At 34.0% G+C, this 21850-nt stretch overlaps 4 protein-coding genes across 4 annotated transcripts; 2 read left to right on the top strand and 2 right to left on the bottom strand.

Annotated features, from left to right (window-relative positions):
• Positions 1–4387: 4387 nt before the first annotated feature.
• On the bottom strand, positions 4388–7231 carry LOC107027811 (ran-binding protein 6-like). Its single transcript, XM_027919412.1, has 11 exons — positions 7016–7231; positions 6826–6900; positions 6595–6740; positions 5919–6054; positions 5757–5826; positions 5531–5661; positions 5399–5455; positions 5152–5334; positions 4967–5059; positions 4543–4774; positions 4388–4455 (listed from the first exon to the last, which is right to left on the bottom strand). Exons 1-10 carry the CDS (start codon positions 7148–7150, stop codon positions 4658–4660), a joined length of 1143 nt encoding a protein of 380 aa, XP_027775213.1. The 5' UTR covers positions 7151–7231; the 3' UTR covers positions 4388–4455; positions 4543–4657.
• Positions 7232–9231: 2000 nt separating this feature from the next.
• LOC114078282 lies at positions 9232–11631 on the top strand. Its single transcript, XM_027918865.1, has one exon. The coding sequence runs from the start codon at positions 9275–9277 to the stop codon at positions 10415–10417; it is 1143 nt and encodes a 380-aa protein (XP_027774666.1). The 5' UTR covers positions 9232–9274; the 3' UTR covers positions 10418–11631.
• A 1235-nt stretch (positions 11632–12866) lies between these two features.
• On the bottom strand, positions 12867–15275 carry LOC114078450 (importin-5-like). Its single transcript, XM_027919323.1, has 4 exons — positions 14053–15275; positions 13726–13929; positions 13496–13600; positions 12867–12935 (listed from the first exon to the last, which is right to left on the bottom strand). The coding sequence occupies exons 1-4, from the start codon at positions 15223–15225 to the stop codon at positions 12867–12869; spliced, it is 1551 nt and encodes a 516-aa protein (XP_027775124.1). The 5' UTR covers positions 15226–15275.
• A 1903-nt stretch (positions 15276–17178) lies between these two features.
• LOC107029061 lies at positions 17179–21850 on the top strand. The gene is given in 7 exon segments (XM_027919358.1): positions 17179–17450; positions 18108–18344; positions 20241–20349; positions 20901–20946; positions 21073–21158; positions 21319–21381; positions 21383–21850. Coding segments are annotated over 7 exon segments (765 nt in total). The 5' UTR covers positions 17179–17382; the 3' UTR covers positions 21539–21850.

The raw sequence follows: 21850 nt of genomic DNA, 5'->3' as shown, positions 1-21850 counted from the left end.
AAATAATTTTCTACACCTTTTCAGCTCACGTAGCACTATTTATTTTGTGAGTTCTACTTTATGAGTTGTGTTTTTTAGAATAACAACTTCAAATAAAAATAATTAAGTTTTAAATCTAATATTAGTAAATATTTTATGAAAAGTTTAATATAAATAAACAATTGAATTAAGTAGGCATTTGGTTATGTGATTTTATATCGTGATATGAAAATCGATAAAATAATCAACATTTAAACATATGCGATTTCACATTGATTTCATCTCGTGATATAAAATCATGAGATGAAATTTCAAATTCTCTAAAAATCATGATTTGAGATTTGTCTAATATAAAAATTGACTCACCTTACTATTGACCATTCATTTCATATATAAATAAAATTTATAAAATTCATACCATTACTTTTTAAATCATTTATATCTCATATTACAATTATTACCACCAAATAAAGTTTGATATAACTTCAAATCAATACCAAATTCATTATGTTTGATCAAATTTATCTACCAATCAATGTTCAATTTTGATTTTCTTTTTGTTAAATTAAGTTTGAAAAATGAATGTTGTATTTTTTTTTTTAGAATAACTTAGTAATAGTGTATTGTGCATTTTTTTATAACCTTTGGTAAAGATGGTTTAAAGATTTGAGATAATTTCAATAGTTTTACAATTTATGTGATTTTATCTATATGAGAAAACATATAACATAAAAAGTTCAAATTATATATCCAAACAATTTTTCAACTTCATCTTATGATTTTATATCGTATGGCGAAACAGGCAAACTACTAAATTCAGTTAAACCTATTTGCTAGCTTCAAGCTTCACTTCTGAACAGAAAAGATGATGATTTCGAACTATGTACATGTCCTTTATTAAATTAGTATCATCAACAAACATAATATTTATCAAAAAAACTTCATCATTTGACTTTATATATATCATATAATTTTCTGACGAACACAAATTGAAATAAATTTCCTTTGTCCGATTTCTGATTTGATGTCAGCATTTTTTCTAATACACTCTTCCAAATGAAATGATCACTTCTAAGTTAAAAAAAGATGTTACTAAGATTATTTTTTTTTGTTTGCTAGTAAGTCGGCCATTTCTTTTTCCTATTTTGATTTAGAGTCCATATTAGAATTTTGATTAAATTTTAATTGTGCATTGTACGTACTGCGGAATCCATTTGAAAGTGGCGCATTCAATAAATTTTTTTCCATGAACAAAACTCGAACCTAAAACATTATAGTTAACAATGAAGTAGTCCAACTACTATCTTGGTTCACTCACATGTTCTTTTCATCCAACTAGGAACACATAATTCTAAGTACTAGTGGGCTATATTTGTATGGGGTACAATATATTGGTTGTCCTTGTCAAATGATCGAGTGGCTTAGGATTCAACAAAAAAATATCTTTTTGTTTATTGAAAATTAATTGGAGGGTAGCCCTACAAAAGATTCTACATGTTCAAAGAATAAAATTAGTAAAAAAAATGTGTGCTATTTTTTTTTCAACTAAAAAAAAATGAAAAATATATAAGACTAAATGGTTGCATTTTTTTCAAAAAAAGGTTTTTGGGTGTTAATTTTTGCTAGCCAAAAAGAAATATATGTATTGTGATGATAGAGGATAATTAATTATCACTTTTTGTTGATTAATAATTAAAATAAAGAAGATGTTATTGCATTTTTATTACACAAAACATATTATTTGAACTTTAAAGATTGGGTTTGGTAAGATATATGTAAGTGAGGTGATGTACAAGAACTGTGAAATAATCAAATTATTTTACTAATAAAGGCAGTGATAGCAATTTGGAAAACGATAGATACTTGAAAAATCAAGGCATAAAATACGAATATATTTTTTAATTTGAATTTTGGTAACATCTACGTCTTTCAATTCTACGTATATATACATTTAATAGCGCAAATCTCTTTTTTTTTTTTATCAAGTACTATTATTTTCCAAATTGCTATCATTGTCTTTAATAGTATAATAATTTGATTTTACACTTCATGTACATTGGCGTTTGCGCCATACAGAATACATATGTGTCTATTTGTTTAATATTATGACATTTAAATTATTTTAATTTTATTATCTTCTTGGACTTGATGGTGTGATAATCCTTGACATTTGTATGATAAGTAAATATTTCAATTTTGAGTATAAACATCTAGATACCTTATCTTTTTTGTGTGTGTGTCAGTTAAATACTTCAACTTACAAAATCATCATTTATACAACTTCAAAAAACTTATGAATCACATCAACATTGAACAAGAACAAACTTAGTAAAAACAAATTGGAGTGTTTAAAGTCTAAATTACAAGCATTGGTTGTTATAAATTTAGCCACTATGTACTCAGGGATCGTTCTATGTACTCAGGGATCGTTTGATAGAGAACAAGTTATCTCAGAATTAGCTATTTTGGAATTAATTTATACCACCATATATGTATGAGATAACTTATCTCAACCAAACAAAGACACCAAATTTTCATCCATGTATTATCTTTTTATCCCAAGACTATTTATTTTTATCTCGCACATCAAACGTAGAAAGGATCAAAATCTATTCAAAATTTATCCTCGAATTAACCACCCTTATCCATCACACCAAACAACCTCTTATAGTTTTGATCATGAAAGTTGTACCAATATATTTCCCAAGTTAGCAATGGTTTAGTAAATTTGGGCTTTCTATACTCATTGGTCTCACCTAAGATGTGTTTGGGCTCTTAAATCCATGTGAAGCCCAATAGGAGAGAACCCATAAAAAGTGGACTCTAAATTCGGCCCATTTTTAATAAACCCATTATTGTCCATGCTAATTTGCGCGAAAGTCCCGTCTTTTGATTTAAAGAAATTATATGCAATGACCTTAAAAATGGATCGTTTTCAAATTTTTGACCCCCACTTACCCCATAGACAACTTTTAAGACCACAAATCAAAATATTTGTCCATACATTCAAAATTTTAGCTTAGTTTGTCTTTTGAATGGGGGTTTGATTTCCCTTGAGCACATTAAATTTTTTATATTTATTTTTGATAATTGAAAAATCAAGAACTTCAAATCCTGAATCCGTTTATTTATTTCATAGGCAACAATTTTCAAAATCAAAAGTCAAAACTTGTTGGACTCGAATTGGATTTCAGTTTCCTTAGTCTCTTGTATAATGAAAACATATGGTAATTCAAAATGAAAATCTGCGTCTATCTGCCCAAGCCTAGATGAACAGAGTTATTCAGTATACATGCTGCTGCGAGGTATCAGGCATTACCGTGTTAAGTAATATTAGGTGAGGTCCATACAAGCTGTCTTGAACATCACGGTTATCAAAACACAAATGATTATGTAACTTGAAGTTTGCCTTGATGATGTTAAGCAAGTCAGTAGCTTTACAATGTATACAATCACACTCTTTACAGTAATCTTTCTCACTCAACAAATATGAGTCTGCGATTATTACAGTTAGCTATTTCCGTTCTGTACATGTATCTATCTACTCAAAGAATGCACAAACAGTTTATAAGACGATGCGCAACATGTTTTGATGTGTTAAAGGTAATGTTTGAAATATTTTGGACAACACAAGAGGCTCCACTTCTCTTTGAAACTTCTTCAATAGATTGATAATTCGCGTCCTAGTTTCTTCTGTGGCCAAATTGTTCCCTGCCCATAAAACCTGGAGGAAAACAGAAATGAAGATGAGCTTATAAAATGGAGGAAATCTTTGGTGTATATAAGATGAAGGGTACTACCTCAGCAAAAATTGCTATTATAATCGGTATATAAGATCCGTTAGGGCCAATAACTTTCTGCTCTGACCTGAAAGATCAAGATACTTGCAAGCATGCATAAGGTATGTTGAAGTTCTGATAATTATTGATTACTTATTACTGTAGCCTACGGGGAATACTTACGTCTCCATCATTGAACAAAGCAGTTCGTGACTGATTTTAGCCTCATCAAGATCACATGTTATTGGTAAGTGGTTAAGCCAGAGCAGGATGTACTGAGACAGGAACAATTTATGATATGTCAGTCAATAAATGAAAAATTTATCAAAACTACAATCAAGAGAACGTATATGTGTTCTAGTGTATGAAGTTTTCGTTTGGAATGATATAGGAAGGAGTAGTAAGAGAGCACCTCATAGGAGATGCCTTCTGAGACAAACTGGTTTAACTTCCCACAGGTAGAAACAGCAGCCTCGTAAGCCATGATGTTATCGGGGTGTGTTGCATTAGGATTCTCCATTGCAGTTTTTAAATGACCGAGAATTCCTGCAAACACCATTACGCAGCTAAGTCAGATGCTGCTAGTGGAGAAAATAGATACCTTAAGCATATTGTAATGCACAAAGCTACCTTTAGTATGAGGCTTAAGGAAATCTGCTCCAAATTCAGCACAAATACCAATTGCAGTTGCCACGAGCTGAAAAGATAGAGAACGTCAGGTTTGAAGGATATACCAAAGACTTACTTGGGAAACAAATAGTAAAAGAAGGAATAAATAGAAAACCTGCTGAACATCTGGATTCTTGTGATTGTAGATTCTAAGCAGGAGAGGTATCCAGTCCTCATAGTACCTGATTAAAAAAAAAGACGTTCAGCTAAGCCAACTGAACTTATCATGATCAATAAGACACTGAAAATTGCAAGACGTGCCTGAATGCTTCTTCTCGGCACTGCTCAGCAACATCACGGAAAAGGTGCACTACAATTCTTCTTTCTTCTGCTGTTCTATCATTACTCTGTACAGAAGTACGTAGAGAGGTGAAAAGGAAATGTCTAAGGTCAAAGAAACCATAGAAGTTCCCCATAGAATTTCTCGAGAGACTGGCTTAACGAGCAGTTTATATCAATTTAATCACTTTTGATGCTTCAGTAAGAGGTGTCATGAATTGAATTATACATATAGTACATCAAAAGAGAGAGTGGCTTACCCACATAAGTGATACATAAGGCAAAAACTTGTCAAAATTTGGCAAGAATGATGCCTTTAGTTTTTTCACCATAGTTCCGAGGCAAATGCCAATCTGAACTCAGGAAAACAAAGAAACCGATGAAGGTAAGTCTAAGGTCCTGTTAAGTGTATATATTAGAGGCTATGTTGAGATAAAACACTAACATTTCTACATATAGTTAAGTGTTGCTCAGCTTCTTCCTTAAGTAGCTCCTGCTCCCTTGAACCTGTGTGTTCTTTAGCTCGTTTCTCTCTTTCTGTTTTGCGGTATGAGCATCTGGAGAGAACCTTTGATATGCCATCAACAAATTTTTCAGCTTGGTTTTTACTTAGACATGAACCCGGAACCTGTGATAAGTACTTCTTAGTGCACAGGCAAATAAGCTATACAGAAGACAAGAGAGTTATTAACCTGAATGCTTTCGTTGAATGCCTCCAATAATCTTGCTTGAATTTGTACCTTTGACTCCTAAAGGAAAAGTACAACTACCTAAGGATCGTATCAATATTGATTAAACTTTTGCTGCAACACTAGGTAAATTACCTTTTTTAATGCATCAAGCAAAGACGAGATAATAGTGTCAGATAGCTTTTGAACTGGGGACTTGCCACAACCTGTTAAAAGTAGCCCTTTCTTCATAGCACAAGAAGCTGAACTTAACAGTAACGGCATTGCTACAAAAAGGAATAAATGCAATTTAGCAAACAATCGGATTTGGTTTATAATGCGGAAATGAATGATAATATGAAGACACATGTAGAAAATTTACCAGAAACGGCAGCCATTCTAACTTCTTCACTGAATTTATAGGTAAGATTCGGAACTAAAGCACTAACAACCTGCATAAACCACAAATTACGTAAAAATCTGCATGCTACTTTGTAAGCCTTGTAAATGAGATTAGCTATGACCTGTAATTTTCTAGACAGACCTCATTAACCCATAAATGCAGCCCTTCCTTTAACTCAGTTGAAAAGAACCATAGCATATGACAGGCCAAGGCCTTCTCTTCCAGAAGTACAGCTCTTATCCCGATCTTTTTATTCCCATCAGTGGCTTTAATCATGCTACAGAAGATATTTATGTCAGCTGAAGACATCCTCAAAAAATTTATTCCATTAAAGTTGCTTATTTCACTTCTGTCCTGCTATTTCGGGTTAAAACAACAACACAACATACCCAGTGTAATCCCCACAAGTTGGGTCTGGAGAGAGTAGTGCCTACACAGACTTTACCCTTACCTTGGAAGGTAGAGAGGCTGTTTTGGGGAGACTGCAACTAAAGGTTGGTAATAGAAATTTACCGCATCAAACTGTGTTATTTAAGTGCGCGGAAAAACCAGATGTTTTCCTTTGACTCAGAGATGCTGTCTCTAAATAAACAGGCAGATACACAGAAGTCACTTAACAGATTCACTTTATTTACATTCTAATTCGACATAGTAGGTTCATATGGTAAAGCATGTATGGAACTCTTAATACATGAAATGAAATTCAATTGTACGAAAACTCACAACCATCTACATCATTAAAATAGTGATAATACTAATACATATGTCATCCATCTAAATAAAACTTCATACGAGTAGTTATAGTAAAAGATCCAACCTTCCATAATCAGAATCATCTGTATCTGAATTATCGGAAACACTCAAACAGTTCTTTAGCAAAGCAGATTTTAACGTAACGGGCATGACAAGTCTCAGATAAGGAAGGAAATCTGCCCCCAAGAATTTGCATAGTCTACCGCATTCCTGTCATAGAATCAAAGTGTAAATTAGCCAAAAACATAAAAGAAAAGAAATGAAAATTGTACAAACTTAACTTGTATCAACATACTAGTAACAGAAGTCTCCTCATTGGATCTTCTATCTCCGTTTGAGTTCTGTGCAGTGAAGTGAGTACTGCAGTGACCTACAATAACATATCACATAAGGTAAATGCATTTTCAGATCTTAAGTGATGTTGATAGTTTCACTTTTATATAATGCCTGTTAAGTACTAATGGAAATTTATAAATTGTATTCACCTTTTCAACATAATCATTGATTGCTAGATTTCCAACAGCCACTGCAGCCATGGTAATGCATTCCGTGGATTTGGCCAGTAGCGTGTTACTTGTATCATTAGTAGCAGTTTCCACAATAACTTTCAGAGTAGGCATTAAAGCATCGTATAAGTATGCAGAGTCCTCCTGCAATGTCCCAAGCAAATGAAATTTAGAACTTCGAGCATTGGAAAAGAAGAGTTCTTTTTGAACCCCTGAAGTAAAGTACCTGTAATGGAATAGCTAAAGAGGCTAAAGTTGCAAGAGATGCTTCCTTCATCATTGCAGTTCCTCTCTGGAATATGCAGCATGTTACTTGTTAAATATTGTTGGGAAGTAGGAGAACAAATAAAGTAGTTTTGATGATTGATAAAGTGAAGGCATGGTGTCGTATGTATACAATTATGAGAGTTGCGACAAAGAAGAAAAAGTATTGAAGAAAAGAAGAAAAAGTGCAGAATTGTAAAGAAGGAAAAGAAGGAAACAAATATGGAAATAAATAAAGAAGGAAAGAAATAAAAAAAAAGTAGCAATTCAAGTCAAAGAAGGAAAGAAATAAAAAAGTAGCAATTCAAGTCAAAGAAGGAAAGAAATAAAAAAATAAACAATTCAAGTCAAAGAATGAAAGAAATAAAGAAATTACAATTCAAGTCAAATAAGGAAAGACGTAAATATAGACAAGTTCAAGAAGGAAAAGGATTTGTAATTCCTTTCCTTGTAGAAGTTGAAGGCAAATCAAATCTATAAAAGGATCAAGAAGTTGAAAGAAAAAAATGTCTTTGCAATCACAAAAATCGAGAGAATTTTTCCAGCAAAGCCAGAACGATAGGTATTGCATATTCACGAAATATATCATCTTGAGAGTAGTATTTTCTGGAGAAAAAACGCAGGTCTTCGTCACAGAAACGCAAGGACCAGGTTCACCTTCATCACAGCAACATAAGCACCAGGTTCACGAAACCTGTTCTACTCAGAACTATTGGATATTGAAGTTTGATCAATTAAAGTCTAAGGTTATTAGTCTTTGTTGATTTGTTCTAGGTTTATTATTGAGTTGTAATAATTCCTAGATTTGTAACAAGAAGTGGGTTTGACTTCTTGGGAGTTGAGTCTTGAGAGATTTGTACAAAGGGTGGGTTTGGCTCTTTGTAGGGTTGAGTTTCAGTGAGGGTTGTAACAAAAGGTGGGTTTGGCCTTTTGGAGAGATCGATTGGAGTCAATCGAGGGAGTAGTAGAGATAAGACTTTTTGATTATTGAGTTGTAATCACAAAATCTTATAGTTGAATTAATAAAACGAGGTTTTTCCTTCCTTGAGTGAGGAAGGTTTTTAATTCAGTAAGTGTTTGTGTCTTTACTCTGTCTTTACTTAAAAGCAACTTACACGAACCTGGTTCGTGTTCTGGGGTAAGGTTTCTTCAATTGGTATCAGAGCAGGTCTTTTCGTTAAAAGATTCACACCTTGAAAAGACTCAATGGCAGCACCACCTACCCCACAAGAGGGAGCTTCACAAACACGACCACCACTGTTCAATGGCAAATATTATGGATGGTGGAAAAATCGTATGATGGACCATCTTATTGGCGAAAACCCTGATCTATGGGGAGTAATTCTAGATGGCCCAACCATACCTATGAAAACCGCAACTGATGGAATCACCAAAATCCCAAAGGAAAGAAAAGAATGGAATGTTGAAGACAAGCTTGCAATCCAAAACAATGCCAAAGCCAAGAAAATTTTGATCTGTGGCATAGGACCAGACGAATACAATCGAATCTCGTCCTGTCAAGATGCCAAAGCCATATGGGAAACACTACAAACAGCTCATGAAGGAACAACGCAAGTCAAGAAGTCCAAAATTGATAACTTGAACAGGCAATATGAGCTGTTCAGGATGGCAGAAGGGGAGACTATTCAAGATATGCACACCAGGTTCACCTCCATCATTAATGAGATGTACTCCTTGGGAGAGATAGTTCCTAATGGAAAGGCAGTAAGGAAACTCTTGAGTGTCCTTCCTGAAACTTGGGAAAGTAAAGTCGAGGCTATCACTGAAGCCCGCGACCTAGACTCACTGGCCATGGATGAGTTGATTGGTAATCTCATCACATACGAACTCAAGAAAAACCAAGAAAAGGAAATTGGAGGAAAAAGGAAGGAAAGGAACCTGGTTCTAAATAAAAATGCATCAGATGATTTTGAAGATGAAAATATTGCCCTCATAACCAAAAGGTTCACCAGAATGCTAAAGAGAGGGCAGACCTTTCAAAAGAAAACTTCTCAAAAACCATCTGAAAACACTAAAGACCAGGTTTGTCATAAATGTGGGAGCCCAGATCACTTCATCAAATTCTGTCCACTTTGGGCTTTAGAGCAGAAAAAGGCAAACTTTGAGAAGGTCAAAGACATCAAGAATGATAAGTACATTCCCACAAACAGAAGAATGACCAATCAAGAAGCGGATCTTTCAACGAGAAGAGCCTTTGCCGCTATGGGGGACTTATCTGAAGAAGAATTTGAGGATGGAGGGTTCGAAAATCAGTCACTACTTGCAATAGAACAATCAAATAAATATGATTTTCTTGCACTCATTGCTGAAACAGATTCTGAAGATGATGAAGAAGATGACAAACAAAGCAAGGTAAGTTTTCATCACATCAAAGTAAATATTGAATCATATTCTAAAAAGGAACTAGAGTCTTTATTGAGTACTCTTATAGATGCATATCAGTCTGTCAATTCTGAAAGAGAACAAGTGATGGAAAACTATGCATCTTTAAGAGAAGTCAATGACAATCTTGAGAAACACAATCACTTTCTTCAAAATAAATTAAAAGAACAGATTAAAATCTCAGAGTTAAGTCACAAGGGCAAAAACTCTGCTAGTGAACTTCAATTAGCTCTAGAAGAAAAAATAAAATTGTTAACCATAAAATATCAAGCTTTAACAGAAAGGAATAGGTTGTTACAAGAAAATCTTGATCATACCAAACTGGATCTGGAAAGAAATCTTAGATGGACCAGGTCCTCTGAAATTTTAACTCAGATTCAAGAAAAGCAAACCACTAGTCGAAGTGGGATAGGTTTTAAAAAACAGAATAATCTTGTGTCACACACTATTCACATGTCTAAAAGTTTATGCACTCATTGTGGAAACTCAGGTCATTTAAAGAATCAATGTAAAGCTTTATTTGAGGCTTTTCAGAAAAATGTTAAGTTCACCAAAAAGGAAAAGACTGATACGGCTAAGAACCTGGTTCGAAATAAAAATGCTCCAAATAAAAGGTTTTCTTATTTGCCTTTATGGGCTAGAAGAAATCTTATTCATCCTTTTACTCACATAAAGGGGCCCAAGCTAATCTGGGTTCCCAAGACTAATCTTTGACTAGTGTTTCAGGTGAAGGTGAGAGGGAAAAGGCCAACTTGGTACATGAATAGTGCATGCTCCAAACATGTGCTAAAAATGGTAGAAAATTTCCTCTCGCTCTTTGATTTTCAAGGAGACAGTTTATTCCTTGAAAAGGATGAAAAAAAAAAAGTTGAAGAAAGTGACATGATATCAAACATCTTTGATGATGCAAATTTAGGGAACACTGCATATGAACCTGGTTCACAGCTAACAATCATTGATGCACCTGCAACATGAATTACTACTAATCTATGGTTCTGGAGATTGGGGGAATATTAGAGCAATCGGGACAGTAAGAGTATGGCACACCTTTAGGGGGAACTTCGTTGTGTGAACATGGTCCTTGTTATTCATTGGAAGGTATTGAAAATTGACAAGGGTTGGTTCTCTGTGAATCAGCTTGAGATTCATTTGATCTGGGAGAATATGATGATGCGACATTCTCATGAAGGCCTTGAATATGAAGAACTTGAGAAAAATCAGTCAAAGCATGGTGTTATCGAAACAAGTTGATGCATTATCATGATTTCCTTTAATAATTGGCTAGTAAAAGAATAATCTTACGCTTGAGTAATTATACAATGAATATCTGCTAACTCAACCTCGTACTGTAACAGGTACACACTCAAGTCACATCTCAAACAATGCTTAGAAAGTTTGCGGATGTTATCTCTTCTTTTTGCTAACACCATTAAGTAAGTCATGAAGAAACACAAAAAAGGGGAACCTGGTTTCTCTGTAATACTCAGGTATGTACCATCCTTTTTCAATGCATTAATTTCCTGAGTGTGGGTCAAACATAAGCACTAATGAACCTGGTCGATCATCAAAAATTCAACTTTCTTAAAGATCACCAAGAACCCTCTTTGACAATAAGCATCGTTCAATCTCAAACTGCTCTAATGATGAAAATCTCAGTATTGAAGTCACTCATGCTTTAATTTAGGGGGAACCCTGCTTTATCACCCACATCTGAACCAGGTTCACAAACTCCAAATTGATATTTCATCCATTCCAAGTGTATAACTTGTCTATCTCTCAGGGGGAACAATTCTCACAGAAATAAATTGTTGCTTGCTTTCATTATTGATAAACACATCTCTTTGTGCACCAAAATGTGATGAATCTCTTACTAGTAGTTGGTACTCCTTCAAAGTTGTCATCAAGAAAAAGGCTATCAAAAAAAAAAAGGGAGAAGAAAATCATGGAGAATGAAAATGTTACGGAGTAGAGTTAAAAAAAAAAAAAGGGAGATGATGTATCTCATGTTTCTCGTGATGAAATTTCACATTCTAAGAAAACTGATCAGAATAAAGAAGCTGGTGCACAATGGGCATACTGAAAAAATTATCAATGGCAGTAAACATCCCTTTCTTCCTTACTTTAGTAATCTTTGTCCCAATCCTTATCCTCAAATTTTATACTCTTTTGACTCTTTGATGTGCTTATGTCTGTCTCATACTCATGATATTATATGTTTTTGATTAAGGGCATAAACTGGTACATATTTGTTTATTTCGTTTCTCATTGAAGATCTTAATTGTGTATGAGTTTAAGATGACTAATATCCTCAGATTAACTAACCATTTTGTTAGCAGAAGTGTACTTGAAAGTGTTGCCCAAGTGGCTATGAGTTAAAAATGATATTGCACTCATTGAATGTTATTCGAGTTCTTTGGTTATTGGTTTTCAATGATGCCAAAAGGGGGAAAGTATATAATGTAGATAGACATATGTATAGTTTGTCATCATCAAAAAGGGGGAAATTGTTGGGGAATGAGAAAACATGAAGTTTGTAGTTTTGATGGATGACAAAGAATTGAAGTTTTGATCACTAACAAAGAGTCTTGATGTGTAACAAATCATTGGTTATCATCATCAAAAAGGGGGAAAATGTTGGGAAGTAGGAGAACAAATAAAGTAGTTTTGATGATTGATAAAGTGAAGGCATGGTGTCGTATGTATACAATTATGAGAGTTGCGACAAAGAAGAAAAAGTATTGAAGAAAAGAAGAAAAAGTGCAGAATTGTAAAGAAGGAAAAGAAGGAAACAAATATGGAAATAAATAAAGAAGGAAAGAAATAAAAAAAAGTAGCAATTCAAGTCAAAGAAGGAAAGAAATAAAAAAGTAGCAATTCAAGTCAAAGAAGGAAAGAAATAAAGAAATTACAATTCAAGTCAAATAAGGAAAGACGTAAATATAGACAAGTTCAAGAAGGAAAAGGATTTGTAATTCCTTTCCTTGTAGAAGTTGAAGGCAAATCAAATCTATAAAAGGATCAAGAAGTTGAAAGAAAAAAATGTCTTTGCAATCACAAAAATTCAGAGAATTTTTCCAGCAAAGCCAGAACGATAGGTATTGCATATTCACGAAATATATCATCTTGAGAGTAGTATTTTCTGGAGAAAAAACGCAGGTCTTCGTCACAGAAACGCAAGGACCAGGTTCACCTTCATCACAGCAACATAAGGACCAGGTTCACGAAACCTGTTCTACTCAGAACTATTGGATATTGAAGTTTGATCAATTAAAGTCTAAGGTTATTAGTCTTTGTTGATTTGTTCTAGGTTTATTATTGAGTTGTAATAATTCCTAGATTTGTAACAAGAAGTGGGTTTGACTTCTTGGGAGTTGAGTCTTGAGAGATTTGTACAAAGGGTGGGTTTGGCTCTTTGTAGGGTTGAGTTTCAGTGAGGGTTGTAACAAAAGGTGGGTTTGGCCTTTTGGAGAGATCGATTGGAGTCAATCGAGGGAGTAGTAGAGATAAGACTTTTTGATTATTGAGTTGTAATCACAAAATCTTATAGTTGAATTAATAAAACGAGGTTTTTCCTTCCTTGAGTGAGGAAGGTTTTTAATTCAGTAAGTGTTTGTGTCTTTACTCTGTCTTTACTTAAAAGCAACTTACACGAACCTGGTTCGTGTTCTGGGGTAAGGTTTCTTCAAATATAAATTCAAATCACATCAGAGATATGACAGTCAAAAGCTTATGTCATTACTCTTATACACGTGAACAAATAAATATGTTGTAGATTGATAAAGGTGACATTACTTTTTGAAACCCAGCTAATTTACGCACTATATTGTGCAGGTAAGGTTTCAAGATATCTGCACTGCAATTTTGACTGAACAACTTTATCGCTGAAGCTGCACGTGTCTATACACAAGAGAGAATATTAGTCGGCAACCAGATGTACTTGCAATGGATAAGTTTTGATATGTCAAGAGTTGTCAATTAGAGAACAAAGAGTTAATACATTGGTCATATGTCATTAAAAGTACCTGCAACCTGGGATTATCAATATCATCCAATACTTCTATCAAAGCTCGAAGGATCTGCTGATGATATTGCTCTTGAAAATGCGGGCTCAGATATGTTGATAGCTGACCAATTGTACGAATTGTCGCCCAACATACTCGAGGGTGCTCATCATGGATTAGTTTTACAATAGTCTGCACAAGTTTCTCCATCTCCAGTAACAATGCCTGGGAATTTTCAGACCAGAATCAAACTCAAAACGTATTTCATTTGCCAAAAGTAATCCAGTGTGATCCCATAAGTGGGGTCTAGAGAGGTAGCGTGTACGCAGCAGAAAGAGTGAATACTACCTTTGAGCATCCTTCTGAAATCAGTCCAATTGCAGTAACGGCAGCATGACGAATTCTCCAATTTTCATTATGCAAGAGGTTGTACAAGCCCACAGCGCAACAAGGCATAATTACACTTCCCCCTAATGCAATTGCTAGCCTATCCAAACTCTCCATAGCATAACTACGCATACTCAACTGCTCTTCATTTTCATCATCTATAGTTGCATTTCCCCAACCAGGGTCATCTTTAATATGCACCAACATCACAGTCAACACACTAAACAATTTAGTAACTTGTTCTTTTGGTAGCATCTGCATCAGCCCACACCCAATCTCTTTATCCTCAGCCAAAGTAACAACAAACTCTATAGCTAGCTGCCTTAACTTCTCCCCTAACTTCGAATTCTCAGCTATCCTCGCCATACTCTTAACCACAACACTGATATGAACTTCAAAAACCGCGGTCTCTACCCCAACCAAAACAATCAAATCCTCAAGAAGTCTACACACAAGATCTTCCTCACCAATTGCCACAAACAAAGTCATTATCACATGTTCTAAAAGACTACAAAACTTGCAATAACTCGCGGGCGTTGAATAATACAAAATCATTTTCACAGAAGCCCTAGCAGCAGCAACCCTACATCGATGATCTTCCAATACAGTACGCATAAGGTCTGTAAACCCCTCAATCAAAACATCAACATAAGGTACAAAAACTGCAGGACATTTTGGTATCACTTCATTCCATAAAAGCATAACACACAATTTTCCGTCCCAATTCGTACCCAAATGCTCAAACATTAAGCGAAACAAAGAATACCATTCATTTTTAGGGAAAAGTAAACCCGCTAAACTCGATATACAAGATGAACAAGCCCTGAGTGTTTCATAATCTGTTTCAAGCCAAACCTTTTCTTGTAAACGGATCTTCAAGTCATTTCGCTTACTTAACGGAAGTTTGGTCCAAAGTGATGGTAAAACATCGCTTAAAATATCGTAATAGAGAATACGTGTACGCGATCCTCGTAAGCTACATTCAATTGCTTGGAGAAGTTGCTCAATTAAAGAAACTGGGAAGTGTTCTTTGGAATAATTCAAGAGAACTTTCGCTGATTCACGAAGCTTATCATCATCACTATAGAGATCGAGAAACGGGTGTTCCTTTGCTGATTTGGGTATCGACGCCATTGAAGCAGAGCTTGTAAAGAAGAAAGTTAGTTTTTCTTGTTACAGGTTTTGGCGGGGTTTAATAGAATTTGAGTATAGTGATTTGTTTTTGTTTATTTTTGGTGATTAATTTAACGGTTGTGATTAAGTTTTGGTTAATCAAAATGGATGCTAGGATTCTATCTTGGTTTGTTTCTTGGCACTCGTTGCACATTTCGTTTTTCGAGAGTCAAATAGTTTAAGTTTGATTGAGAATTCGAGCATGATATCTTCAATTTTTTTGAAATAAAATTTATATTTGCAAACTATTTAAAAAGTACAATAGGTCAGAATAATTGACAATCCTGAATAGTTAAAAGATATATAAAAAATTTATGATCAGAGATAGACATGTTTAAATATCGAAATTCAAAATGTGTCCCATAAATTTGGAGAATATGAGTTGTTATAGAAAATACATATATGTGAATTGGTCTCTATTTTAGACATGACATGACACAATTTCAGATTACTAATGATACGATCTTAAATACGAAGGTGTGATGGTTGCGCATTAAATTAATAAGTTGAGTGTTGACTTATTTTCGAGGATTCAGGTTAGTTGCTCTATTCTTGTTGGTTTTAGTTTTTCTATATCTATCTTCATCTATCCCACACGTCAATTGTGGGATTTCATTGAACATGATATTGTTGTTCTTGTTTGATACTGAGGCATTATTATTAAAAATTATTATGTCATATCATATTGTAGGTGTTATTGATCCACAAATAATATCTTTCTTGTCAGTAAAATTAGCTCATAAAATTATAATTTATTTAAGTTTAAATTAATTATTGACTCGCTTATTTATTAGCTCAACTTATTTGATTTCAATTCATTTTAGTCCATAAAAATTTGAATTGATATTTAGCCCACATTGATCAATTGAAGGTCTCTTCAAATTATTTTTTATAATTTGACAGGCTATATATAATCATAGTAAAGAAAAATATTAAAGTTATTAAATATTACAATATAAAATAATAAATAAAGCAATTAAAATTCAATAAGAATTGATTAATTTGAATTTTGATATGTATTTTAGCTCATATCAATCCTAATAATTGCGAAATGGAAGGGAAACTCTTCAATAGAAAGGACGCTCATAGATGTAAATGAACATCATGACATAATTTTTTTTTAATAAACTTGGATCTCGATAGGTGAACTTTGTGATAAACGAACTGACGTCGACATTTAAATGAAGAAGAATAAAACAATAAATTTATTATTTTCAATTTGACTGATATAATTGACTCGAGAACATGACTCTACACGAATTTTTTATTCAAACAAAAAATATGATTTATTTGAAATTTAGTGCATTTAGATTGAATTATACCGTATAAGTTTCTAGTTAGGTAATATTGCTTATTCTTTTATCGTCTAGACAACATAATTATTCCTGTTGGATTGACAATTTTTTGTTATGTGTCACATTCTAAATATATTTATATATAATTTAAATAAATATCAGAGTTGATAGAGGTAATGTAGAAGGGGAGAGCTGGGTAGGATAAAGATAACGTGCAAAGGGCCAAGAAAGATATAATCAATATGAAATTTCACTTGTGTAATTTGTTTTCTCTGTTTCATTGTAAACCTCATTTTTAATAATTTTTTAAAACAAATAAAATATTTAAAATTTGGAAAACATAATATCAATTTCTTTGTAATAGCAAAAAAAAAAAAATATTTTCACATAAATTAAGACAAAGGAATCACAATTATCTACCAATCTTTTGTATGCACCAATTATTTCCGCTATTTACAATTACAAGTGTGGAGAAATTTATTTAACCATTAATTAGATAGAAAAAAATATAATAAAATCTATAAATTTAATTATAGACTATGTTTTTTTATAAATTAATTTAAAATTATTATCGAAATCAATAAACTTCAAATTCGAACTCAAAATCTATTTTTGGTGTAGGCTGAGTAGCTCTTTCCAAGTTGTACACGTGAATGGATAGATATGGTTGATGAGCCAAACTCCCAAACATGGAGGAACACATACTCCCACTTTCTCAGCTAAAAAGAAAATCATAACTTTGCTTCAATTTCTCTTCAATGCTATGGCTATTACACATTAATTTGTACATTAAAGCTTAGAAGCTGCTCATCAACAAGTAGTTATGAGGGTTATTCAATATGGGTCTTGCTCAATTCCATCATTTCAATTCCAAGAATGCTCCTTTTCAAGGTGAATTTACTCTTATGCAACCCAAGTGGTGTTTTCTTGTTTTTGATTTTTGACTATGTTGCTCATGTTAAATTATAAAATTGTTCTTGTTGGGTTGGTGGGGTGGGGTGGGGTTAGTGTTATTTTGTTAAATGATTTATGATTTTAGTTCATTCACAGTAGAATCAAGAAAATTTTCACTATTTTTTTTTCATTGAATAAGAAATTTCATGTTTTTTTTAGAGATGTGTCTAATGTTTTTTTGTTGTTCATGACTTGTTGTTAGCCTTATGCTTTGTCTGTTTAACAATGATAGAGATTAAAGAATAGAGAAGTGAAGGCAGGAGGGACTGAAGGGGAATGATTGTGTATCTAAATAAATACTTCATTTGTTTCAATTTGTTTGTCTGGTTTTGATTTGACGCAGAATTTAAGAAAATAAAGAAGATTGTTGAACCATGTGGTCTTAAACTAAAGATTGTACGAGAATGCGTTTTAATTTTGTGGTCTTATTCATGTCATGTAGAAAGTTAGAACTAGAGAGTTGCCGAAAAAGGAAAGAGACATTTCTTTTAAACGGACAAAGAGGGAAAGTAAGAGAAACCAATTGAATAGTGAGTGTTCAATCTTCTTGTTTTCTTCATCATATAATGGCTAAATGAAAATGAGGATTTTCAGGAAGAGAGTTGGAGTTGTCAAAGTGATCAAGTCTAACTTGTCGAACTCAGATGCTAAGAGAGCAAACCTTTCTGCCAGGAAGAAGGACAGAATTAAGCTCCCCGAACATTACAGTATTGGTGGAGACAGTAAATCATTGCACATAAGTGAGTTTCTGAGCCATAAATCCGGTATTGAGGCAATGTTGAACAAGAGAGCTTTGCAAAGCTTTGAATCTATTGATTCTAATACGTACAGGTAATGATTTGTATCTTCTTGCCTATTATTCTTGTCTAGGTACTTTTGGTCCAAGGACATCCCATCTTTCTCTTCTATCATTTGTTCCTGCTGTGTGAAATATTGCATTTCATTATTGTAGCTAGGCGTTAAGTAGTTTTCAAGTTATCTGCTCAAGTATTGAAAAACAAAAGGAAGCATCAATGATATGTACAAAAGAAGCTTTGCAGAAATAACGCCACTGTGCGAAGAGATGCAGCTGATCGAACTATTAGGATGCTGAAATAATAAACTATATCATACAGTTTTATGAGTTCTCTTATACTTCTATTGGTATATGAACCATAAGGCATAGGGAATTCGCCTCTATGCTGCATCCTAATTGACTTACGGATCCATTTTTCGTACGGTCAGGTTATCACATGTGAATGGAATAACTAGTATAAATTTAAAATTAAATAGTGCATCCAGTTTTGCTTTGGTAACTTGAGAAGCTTGTTTCTGAGATTCATCAGTAGTTCGAAAGGCTTAATGATTTCTAAGTTTTGTGAGTAGGTGTTGCCTAATGACCACCTGATATTTATTGACATAACCTGATTCTTGCTTTCATATACTATGATGACGTGAGACTTCGGTTCTTTGTGCTTTTCATTTTCAAATTCTTCAACATCCTAGCTATAGGTTCTTTTGGTCTATGTACTGATATAAAGAAGTTTCTTTTGGTCTATGCTAGTTTTGCAACAATAAATTGTTGGTATATCAGCCCCTCTCCCCATGTTCACACTTGGGACCTTCAAAAGAAGAATGTTATTTAACTCCCTGTGCTAGTGATATCAACGTAAGATCATAACCTAAACAATTTTTATAATTAAACGCTAATGAGTTAACTGCTGCTGACCACAAGGCACCCACCTTAAACCAAGACTTAATTACTAACTCTTTGTGAAAAGAGACTTATGAATAAACAGCCAGTTGTCCTGTAACCACTTAGAAAGAAAGTAGTTAAAACAGAGGCTCATTTAGTTAAAAGTCAATTCTTATGAGCATCCAGTAATTCTGGTGTTTGTAAGAGCCAATTGAATGTGGGGGAAAGAAATGTGCAACCAGCAGCTTACGCAACAAAAACTCCAGCGACTACCAAGCAAGATCTTCTGATGTATAAAGTAGAACTGCATATAAATGAGATTCTACCCCCAAATATGAAAGATGACAAATGAATTCCAATAGCAACTAATCAACAATGGACATGCTAAGTAGCCTAACTTCTTACTCGGATCTGAAATCCCACTGGATTTATGTTGAGAAAACATGGCTATCATTTGCACTAATTATAATACTACTTCAATATGTTTTTGAGACTTTTCTGGAATCTTACTATAGCATCTTAGTGTGCAGAATATATAAATCTGGTTGTTCTGCAGCTAGATGACCAGGATTTGTCAACGTTAAGTAGATGCTGTCTGATGATTGATTTTCTTAAAAAAGATAAACTATTTTAAGTTTGGTAAACTCCAGCCCCTAATCCCCCTTTCCTGAGGCCTAACAGTGGTTTTTCACATACCTCCCTTCTGACCTAAGCTCCGAACTCTTAGTTAGAAGCAATGGGTTATACATTAGAGCAACCCTTTCTTGGCTTCTTGAATATAGAATCAAACTTGGGGTAAAAATAATTTTCTTCTCCCCTTTAGTGTGTGGAACTGTCAAATAATCATATTATGAAAATGGCCTGTAGTCTCTGAGAGCATTTGACTATTTTAGTGCTAGTGCCTTTCTATTTGGTGACTGAAAATCAGGAACATTCATGTATGGATATTAGATACTCCAATCTTCATCAGAGAAAATAGTTCATGTGTCTTCCGCAGCCTATACATCCCATATAAGAGTTACAAGATCTTGCTGATTATGATTTAATTGCAGGTGTACTCTTCCACAAGTTCAACTTCTAAATTTTGAAGTTGCCCCTGTTTTGACACTAAAAGTGAACCCGACTAGCGAAGACTGCACTGTGGAGATGTTGTCTTGCAAGGTAAGGCTCCTTATTCTGGAAACATCACCCAACCTAAGGAATTAGTGTCTCTGATGTGCTGTTCAACACCTCTTTCTTCTAGACCAAGAATCTTCAAAAGTTTCTATCACAATTGAGGTTCTAATTTTGATTTCTTTCACGGGGTAGCTAAAGGCTCGTAGATCTTTAGTTGTCTTAAGATTTCTTATGAATTCATGTTTGTATGATTGCCAGTCATGCAATTTATACAGAGAATGATAATGTTCTCATTTGCAGCTATCTTCTTTTAAGGTAGTTAGTACCTTTAGAGAAGAGGGAGTAATAGAAAGAGGGGGGGACCAAGGAGTGAGTTAAGGTTTAATTTCCCTGTCTTTGTACATGGAAGAGAACAGTTTTCTTCTGGACGTTAGCATCCCCCACATATAACTTAATACTCCCTCGTTGCGATTGTGATACATGTCTTGGGATCTTTGTTCGTTTTTTTTTTCAATTAAATCTGAGATCTGTTTTTCTTACAATTTAGTTATCCTTTAAGAAGATATATAATCCTAAATTCCTGATGTTCAATGCAGTTTGAGGGTTCTGATTTGGTTGAGCAGCAGAATGACCACTTTTCAGGTATACCAAGACAACACTCGAGCATGACAACTTTTATCAAATTGAACGAAGCTGAGCTTTTGTAACATATTTATCATAATTTATAATTACATTTTCAAACACATGCAATGTGTTTTTAACTTGCAGCATCAATGGTAAACCGTATAACGTGGGAAACAGTTGGATCTCAGCCTTTCCTTGATGTTGATGTGAAATTAAATATATCTCTCGAGGTTATTATCCCTCTCTTTCCTAAATTTGTTTATGCTTATTCTTCATGCAAAATCTCCTTTGACAAATGTAGAAAAGCTTCTCAGAAACAAAAAAAGGCTACCGGTTCTTCATCTTAGAATTTCTCTGGGATGACATCATTGTATGCTCGTGCATGTGTAGATACATACAACAAGGGATAGAGAGAGCACTTCCTTGTCTTCATATATGATTTACAGTAGCGTATTTTTCCTTCACTAAAAGAGCAGCCAGGTGCACGAAGCATCATGCGTTCCATGCAAGTCCAAGAAGGCACCAAAGGGGGTGTCATGTACACAGCATACCTTACCCCAACACCGCATTAAGGGCTGATTCCACGGCTCGAATCCTTGACCTACACTAATCAGGAGAATGATAGCCGCCTCTCTAGTTATCTATGCTTATTTACGCCTTTCGGATATGCTTTTATGAGGGACCTGCTATTCAGAAAAACGTACTCTTAGCATGACATCCATAAAACAGTAGGAAACAAAAAGACCTATTATCAAGATTGTTAGATTGATAGCACATTATATGTTTGTGGTGTCATATATATGTATAGAATCTACTGCTACTTTTCTCATTGTTGACTTGTTAAGGCTTAATTGGAATTGAGATGACCTCTGTAACTGTGCTCACTCTAAATTCTCAAGTTAAACTTTCTTCTTTTGTTCAA

Source organism: Solanum pennellii, chromosome 8, assembly GCF_001406875.1.
Source record: "Solanum pennellii chromosome 8, SPENNV200".
Classification (NCBI taxonomy): domain Eukaryota; kingdom Viridiplantae; phylum Streptophyta; class Magnoliopsida; order Solanales; family Solanaceae; genus Solanum; species Solanum pennellii.
The sequence above is the reverse complement of the archived record's forward strand: the minus strand, read 5'-3'. Positions and strand labels throughout refer to the sequence as shown.